The sequence below is a fragment of the Trichomycterus rosablanca genome, chromosome 14 (genome assembly GCF_030014385.1).
Source record: "Trichomycterus rosablanca isolate fTriRos1 chromosome 14, fTriRos1.hap1, whole genome shotgun sequence".
NCBI classification, from domain to species: Eukaryota; Metazoa; Chordata; class Actinopteri; order Siluriformes; family Trichomycteridae; genus Trichomycterus; species Trichomycterus rosablanca.
Window position 1 is genome coordinate 4945018 of NC_086001.1, and position 8907 is coordinate 4953924.

The window sequence follows — 8907 nt, forward strand, 5'->3', positions numbered from 1 at the left end:
TTTTATTAACTGTTTATCCTGATCAGAGTCATGGTGGGCCCAAAGCCTATCCCAGTATTATTGGGGTGGGAGGGTGCAGATCCATTTCTGGGTATCACATATTTTCTTATCCACACTCACTCACACCCAGATTTTGCAGCTTAAAAGTTAAAATATTTACAAAAAAAGTTTAATAAATTTTAAATCTCTTAATGTGAAATAATACAGATGTGCACATATAAATACAATACAGGAAAATAAACTCTACAAAGCCACGTGCGGCGCCGTGTGCAAGCCGTGTGTATGACCCATGAAGTTCATGTAATGATGATGGTCCAGTCCGTGTTGCTGCGGGTACGTGAGCGCTGAGCCATGCCAGGCTAAATGCCCGCTGTGGCTCTGCTGGAAGACGGGTTCGCTCTGGCTTTGGTGGCACTCTGGAGGGGAACGCAGCTGGCACAGGAAGTCCACAGGCTCCGGCGAGGAGAAAGCGGGCTCGAAGCGAGAGCCGAACACGGGCTCAGAGACCACTTTGGACTGCAGGAAGGCCAGGATACGGGCGTACTTGGCGTCTTTGGTCTCGGTGCGCTCCACCGTGGTCAGGTAATGCACCAGGTTCTTCATGCACTCGTGGTAGCCATAGTGGAAGTAGTTGGCAAATTCGCTGAGGAGCTCACCTGCAGGCGGAAGAGAATGGATTAGAAATTCAGAAATGGGTGCTTGTTGTTGCTTGGCTACAACATTCAGGGTGTTTCATACCCTACAAGGAACTGGTGGGTTTCAGCAGGGGTTTTGAATTAATATATAATAATAATGTTTGAAATTGCATGGAACACTTGGTTCACCCACCTTTTTCTCTTCCACGGGGAAAGTCAGATGAGTGCAAAGCTCGAAGATACTGGACAGTCATCTCCAAAATTTCAGCTTTTTCCAGCTTCCCACAATTCTGCATGAGAAATGAGAGACTGTTAACAGGTGTTACATATGAGCTGATGGATGGATGGATGGAAAGTAGGATAATGTAAAGAACTGGTGGATGGCTGAATGGGTGGAGGATGATGGGTGAATGGATGGATGGATGGATGGATGGATGATGGGTGAATGGATGATAGATGATGGGTGAATGGATGGATAGATGATGGGTAAATGGATGGATGGATAGATGATGGGTGAATGGATGGATGGATAGATGATGGGTGGATGGATGGATGATGGGTAAATGGATGGATGGATAGTAGGATCATTTAAAAAACTGATGGATGAATGGATGGATAGATGATGGGTGAATGGATGGATAGATGATGGGTAAATGGATGGATGGATAGTAGGATTATTTAAAGAACTGATGGATGGCTGGATAGTAGGATCATTTAAAGAACTGATGGATGAATGGATGGATAGATGATGGGTAAATGGATGGATGGATAGATGATGGGTGAATGGATGGATGGATAGAAGGATTATTTAAAGAACTGATGGATGAATGGATGGATGGATGATGGGTGAATAAATGGATGGATAGTAGGATCATTTAAAGAACTGATGGACGGATGGATGGATAGTAGGATCATTTAAAGAACTGATGGACGGATGGATGGGTGAATGGATAAAAAATGGGTGAAAGGATAGATAATGGGTGAATGGATGGATGGATAAATGGATAAATGGGTGATTGATTAATAGACGATAGATGACAAGATGGCTGATTCTGTAGATGAATAAATGTAAAGATATGTTGAGGAATAGATGGATGGTTAAAGTGATGGAGTTCTATGTTTTGATTGCATTTAATTAATTAGACTGGACTACATAAGAACCATTCGTGACTGAATGGATAAATACATGAATGAATTTTAAGATGGATGGGTAAATAGATGGATGGTTAGTTGGTTGATGGATGCATGAACAGTTGGATGGATAGTAAATTCACATTGGTGTCTCAGCTGATTCACTACATGTGTAAATGAAAATGATTTGAATGCAATTAAAAATTCTATAATTCCAATAAAAATGTAAAAGAAAATATGTATTTAAAAATGTAGTAGCCTAAAAGAACATGAATTTGCTTTGATATCTAAAATCCATCTGTGAAACTGATTGAATGTTTTTGGTTTGACTGATAGTTGAGTGGGGGCTAGATTTCAGAAAGATGTTCTGTCTTACCTGTTTGGCCAGAGCCATGGGGACAGTCTTCCCGAGTTCATTCAGACACCGATTTATACGATCTCTCCTCCTTTTCTCGATCACTTTGTGTGAGACTGGTGTTCTCTGCAGAGAAATGAACAGTCATGTAATTAATGAAACATCTAAATAGCATATGCATCCAAAACACTGATTTCTTTGCAGTGGTAACTGGGCTGGATTAAGTTTTTTACTACCCTCATGTTCTGGCCTTTGGGATGGTTGTAAATAAAACACGAACACTGTCTATATATAGAAAAATATTCTGCAGATGTTTTGTGCATACTTATTTTATAAAGGCAAATTTCTAAACATATGTAGGATATCTTTACTGTATGAATGTGTGATACACATATACACACATGTGTGATACATACATACAGATGTAATTTATAGGTATAAAACCACTGATTGTTTCTTTGCTCTGTACCTGTTACCCCCTCTAAGACATCAATTAATAATAAAAGAAGCCCCATGTACAGACCACATATTACTGCTCACTGCAATGACACTAACACGTTGACACTAGTGTGTGTTGCGAGTGTGTCCGGTGCAGTTTGGTTGATTTTGTGTGATTGTCTTTAACACCCTGGGTCAATTTTCACTATTTTGTTCAGGTCTGGTATATTTTCCAGGTCAACGTTTACATACACTAGTAAGGCATGACATTATATGCCATTGTAAACGGTTTGATCTGCCAATTCAGTTAAAAACTGAATCAAACTTTACTTTATTATACTTTATTATTACGAGCTTTACGTTATTATATATACTTAGTTCAAAGCAGATGCTATAAGCTCATGGTGATGTTAAGCTTGCTTGACTGTGAACAGTGACACCTGTATTATTGGCTGTTTTTTGTTGGTTCTTGAATTAACCATGAAAAATATTTGAATATTTGATCATTTGGATATTTTCTCTCATCAATACGTTTTGTTTGTATTTTCTCCCACCCTTGGAAGAAAGACCACTGTTCCATGTATTTTTGATTTTCACATTACAGGGATGCCACTTGAAACTATGATTTGCCTTCTGATATCTGTATAGAGCTTCACATAGTTTTTTTACTGTAAAGTTTGTAGCCTGGTGTAAAAGGTTCTGTTATAGGCCTACTACCACAGAGAATCACCAGCTCTAATCCCTAAAGAATCAGGAGGCCAATAGCACTGGAGAACGTTTCACACCAATAAATGAATCATTTAAGTTGCTGTATGTATATTTATGACCCAGCAGGTTTTTAGAAACCCCACATTAAACTTATGAACCTTAAATATGTGAAAGTCTAAGTTTTCAAATGTAGATAAGTGAGGTGCATGTGAACACTTCTTTATTTTTAAACAGATGAAGTAAAACAGTTTAAAAGAAATTAACTGCAGGAATCATAAAGCATAAAAGTGGTAACATTTTCCACCATTTAAAATCACCAGTATGTGTGTAGGAAGTTGGATTTGGTATTTTCATTTCATTTTGAAATCACTAAAAGCCGAAAGGATACGGAAATATCCGAAAGTCTCCGAAAGCAGCTTATTACGTGATTAGGCTATAAAATATAGTCATATTTGTTACGGGAAATTAATTTAACATTAACAGGTCAAAACATTAAAAGTTGTACCGTTTAAACTGTTCAAAGGTGTGTTTGTGCGCATCCTGCGTAAAATGACTAAATTTGATGATTTCAGTTGTGCATTCTAGCTGTTGCATTAGATTGGATTATAAATAAACCACATAATGAATTAGACAAGTTACAATAAAATATAATAAAAGGTTTTGACTTCTGTCAATAACAACATAAAGTGTCACACATAACATGATAAATAACAGGTAATTATTATCCAGCCAAAATGCATGAACACGGTGATTTAACAAGCGATTTATCTACCTGCAAAATGCTTATTATTAATTGTAAATCCTTTAATTCCACCTTTTATTTTGTCATGTACGTAGTCGATTGCAATTGCTTTAAAATTTAATAAATTAATAACATATAATTCCTTCATTTATTTACTAATTGGGTGGATTCATTTGTTGTAATTACGCGCACTTTTGGAACGCTTAATCTTCGGATAACATTTGAGTAAGATTATTACATGCTATGTTAGAATAATTATTCTATCAGAATACGCCAATATAGTATTTTAAAAATAAAAATAAGCATGTTTAAATGCTAAAGTGGTGTAAATCGTGAGCGCGCAACTAGAGCGCGCGTTTGGAGCGCGCCTTACCTTGCGTTCCTTCATCTTTGATGCCATCATTATTGCGCGACCTCCGAAAAGAAGCAAAGACAGTTAATGTTTTCTGAAGCTGGTCCAGAGAAACGCTGAGTTCTGTATATGTTCCTCTGTCAGATCTGATCTGAAGGATCTGAAAGCCTCGGTCCTCTTTATAAAGCGGGTTGTGCGCTGCTCGCCCCCCAAACGATTGTGCGGGGATTAACTGCGCGCTTTCTGCTTAATGTGCGCGTTTAAAAGATCAGTTAAAACGATAGCACGAAACCTGAGACAGGGGGCTGAGGAGGTGGGAGTGCTAATAGGGGGCATGGAGGGGGATAAGAGCTGTTTTGTTAATCCACGTGGCTGTTTTAAACAGACGTGATTAGTTAGATGAGGATCGTCTGCAAGAGGGAGATAAGATCTGTCTGAAATGGAGCACAGACCACTTGCCAAAAGAACCCAGGAAAGTGTCTCATGGGTACTCAGGCTACATACAGTGGAGGTCAGAAGTGTACAGCATGTCCTCCTGATCCCTCCTGATTTGAAAGGCATGAGATTAGATGCCTCGTAAATAAAAAGAAGCTTCTGCTTTTAATCTGTTTAAGTGATCAGCAAAATACTCATGCGAGCTCGAAGATGCCAAATTTGAAAGAAATGCTTGTTTCTTGCCATACTGACGACTTTATCAAAGATTGGCTATTCATTCTTGTAAAGTTAATGAAAACAACTGTTCTACTAATTTCCTACACATTTGTTGACCACTCAAAGTCAAAAAGGTAATGTGTTGCATCATAATGTATAGCTAGTTTTAAGGGGTACAAGAGGATGTGAATACTTTTTCACAATCTCACAAATGTTTTTCTTTTTTTAATATTAAATATATCAAAATGAGCTCACTACAAAATATTATAAGCACAATATGTTTTAAAAAGATTCCAAACAGCCTAGCTATTGGTGCACTTGTAAGTGCACTCTCAGTGCCGGTCCCAAGCCCAGACAAAATAGTAGGGTGGCGTCAGGAAGGGCATCTGGCGATATGTGGACCAGATCTGCTGTGATGACTCCTAAATAAGGGGGAAGTCAAAAGAAAAAAAGTGCCTTGTTGAAAAGACATTGTATGCATGTTACAGATTTAAAACATCGAAGCTTTTTGCCATATTGTGGTTTAATTTGACCCACACTTTTTACTATACGTTTTCAAATCCCCACGCTTATAAGGGCCTCTTGAATTGACTTGTAAAATCTATAATGGCAATTCCAAAATCTTTCCCAATCTTTGATTGATTTTAAATCAAGAGCAAGCCCCTTCAATGTATTGAGCTATGTATTGGCTTTGTGTTGGGCCTGTTGTCTTGTTAAAACGTACAGATTTTGGTTTTGGTTGGCCAAATTAAAATCTCCTCTAATATGCCCTAATGATGTCCATTCCAGGCTTCACTGTGAAGTTGGACACTAAATATGATAAACTGTTCTGTAAAACTCAATAGCATTGTTGGCGTAAGACGCACCGTACAATTACTGAAACGCGCTAGCAATGGAGGTCACGAGCCAAGTGCTCTAGTCATGTGGACGGGGATTGGAACGGGTCCCATTTTCCCATCTCACACAGTTTTACGCCTCTTAACTCGCATGGCTGCAGATTTTTGAAGCCTGTCTACTGTCATTGAAGTAATTAAGCAAAGCGAGACGCTTTTTTGGGGACGCCGTGTTCCCCCTCCCCTCCGTACTGTTCACACGACTCGGTGACACAACCAAGCTTAGGCAGGTGTATGAGGGGGACCCTGGCACAGCCTTCATATACACTAAATATGCACACACTCCGGGCATGCCGCAGAACCAGCTTTATTTTGGCGCGCACGCCTGCGACGGCTACGCGGATGGTTTTTTTTCTACACCCGCCACCTCTGGACGGCTCAATTTGTATCCTATTATCATATAAGAAAATGTCTATTGAGCGGAATGAATGGTTGCACTGGGTCTAAATTTTAATAAAAGACAGAGGAGAAAGAACGAAAGAAGAATGAAGTAGCGCAGCTGTCCCCCCTCATCTTCCATCACCTGCGAACCCCTATTCATTTGCCCTAATTTTGCTCAACTTAACCAACTTGGGAAGGACTCATTCGGGTATTGTTTGCCAAGGAGAAAGCTTTCTGATCGAATTAACACCATGTTTTGATCCGGTAAATGTCATTAAAAAAGGAAGAAAAGAAAAAGAAAACAGTCGAGTCCAGAAGGGGGTCTCTGCGCTACGGCGCGCAAAAGCGCACAAAAGAACTTTTCTTGTGTGCAGCGTGTACCCACGTTGCTTGGGTTCGTGCCCGACAAAGGGTATTATTTAATACTTGAATACATTTCATACAACAATCGCCTGTTTGTTTTTCTTCAGCCATATTTTCACACCAGGGTTAAACAACGGGGGTTTATTGTGCTCGTCGATCCGTGCGCCAAAAGCGCATTTCGGCTCGTCTGCTGAGTTTTAATCTCCCTACACTGGTCTCTGTGTTTTGTGTATTTGTGTTTTTTTTTCTTTTTTTTTTAATAACACTCGCTTGTGTCTATGAAACATTAAAAGGAGGGGGTTAACAAAAAGAAAAAGAAATAAAAGCTCATGGAATGAAAGATGAGCGGGTATCAGCGATGGAAATACTATGAAAGGCAGCAGTGAAGTAGACCTAAAGCATTAAATCCCATTACTGAAAACCCAAAACCGACCATAAATTCTTCACAAATTAAAAAAGTGTCTTTTTTAAGTTTAGAAGTGTGAGTTTTTGTGTTGGCTATAAAGACAAGCTGTTTTGTCTATTTCTTGTCTTTACTGCACGTTTTTCGAGCAGGATCTAAAAAGATCTGACGCGTCTCCGAAGTGGACAGTTTTATTGTACTTATAAATTACTGTGTTATAATAAAGCTCTATTAAAGCTTCTTAATGTCTCGTGTGATATTAATGTTCAATCAATTAAGTATAAAATAACGTAGATGGAACAAGAAGTGAAAATACATTGTAATTGCTAAACCCGACTTATTTTGCACAAAAACTGCACTCATTTTTAAAAACGTGTCATAATCCAGACTTTGTAAATGCAACGTTCATATTTTACACAAGTGTGTAAAGAAAGAAAGAAAGAAAGATATCCTTTATTTGTCATATATACATATACAGATGTACAGTACAATGAAATTCTTTCTTCGCATATCCCAGCTGGTGTTGGAAGCTGGGGTCAGAGCGCAGGGTCAGAGCGCAGGGTCAGCCGATGCATTTGTATACAATTATGATACGAATATTTATAATAAACTTTACGCTCATTTATTACGATACTGAGTCGTAATAAATGTAGTGTAATGTTTACACTTAAATCAGTAAAACCTCCTGTGTCCATGCAGATTTGCTTCACCTTTACTCAATCTGGTAAAACTTATTCTGATACACAGACCTGCTCTGTAAACATGTAATTGAATGCATGTAATTCTAACGTTATGGTAAAACAATTACAACATTACAAATCATTCGTTTTAAATCATTAAAACATCCAAACCTGAAACATAAGCACAATATATAACACAACACACCAGTTTATTTAATTATATTTTAGCTTAAAAAGGAAGAAAGAAAAATGTTACAAATGGAATAGTGTGCTATGTCCCCTGTTAATTAAATAAATTGTAGTAACGATTATTGCAATACTGTCAACATTATAGCTTGATACTGTATATTAATTGTTATAAAACTCTGTAGGTTTTTTGTTTCGTGTTTAAATGAACTGTTATTATTTCATATAATTATTTATCACATTAACTGGGAAATTAAAATAACTTTTATGTATAATAGCAGTACAAACAATACCTACGGTGGCCGAGAAGTGCAAAACAAATTAACATTTTAGAAAACAAAATTACATATGCCGAAAACAAATTTACAAGTGCTGAAACACTTTTACATATGCCAAAACAAATTTACAAACACTGGGTACCCAAACACTTGTAAATTTGTTTTTGCTTTCGTTGTAAATTTGTTTTTGTTTTTTTTGTAATTTTGTTTTCTGAAATGTAAATTTGTTTTGCACTTCTCGGCCACCGTACAATACAATATAACATGCCATTTCATTTACAAAATAGATGTTTTTATATTTACCATAATGTTCTAAATATAAAAAATACAACGTCTATTACGAATGATTTCCCCTACAAAAATACAAATCATTAATTGCAGTGGACTTTTTATACAATGTATGTTCTTATTTCTTTCAAATTATAATCCGTGAATATGCATTAAATTGAGGGGATGAGAAACTAAATTGGCCTACATATTAATTCTAAAATGTAATGATATACTGATATACTGTGCCGTCCAGTTGATTCTTACTCCTGGTGACCATATGAATAGTGTTTCTCCAGAACATCTATGGGTCTTCAGGCTTCTTAATAGCTCGTTTATTGTTCCTTTAATTTTATTCATCCATCTTGTTGCTGGCTGTCCTCTTCCTCTTTTACCTTCAACTGTTCCAAGCATAATTGTCCTTTCCAACGAGTTATTTTTTTC

General features: G+C 37.5%; 1 protein-coding gene across 1 annotated transcript; it reads right to left on the reverse strand.

Annotated features, from left to right (window-relative positions):
* Positions 1 to 243: 243 nt before the first annotated feature.
* Positions 244 to 4412, reverse strand: helt (helt bHLH transcription factor). Its single transcript, XM_063009183.1, has 4 exons — positions 4383 to 4412; positions 2143 to 2247; positions 829 to 925; positions 244 to 656 (listed from the first exon to the last, which is right to left on the reverse strand). Exons 1-4 carry the CDS (start codon positions 4410 to 4412, stop codon positions 244 to 246), a joined length of 645 nt encoding a protein of 214 aa, XP_062865253.1.
* Positions 4413 to 8907: the final 4495 nt, after the last annotated feature.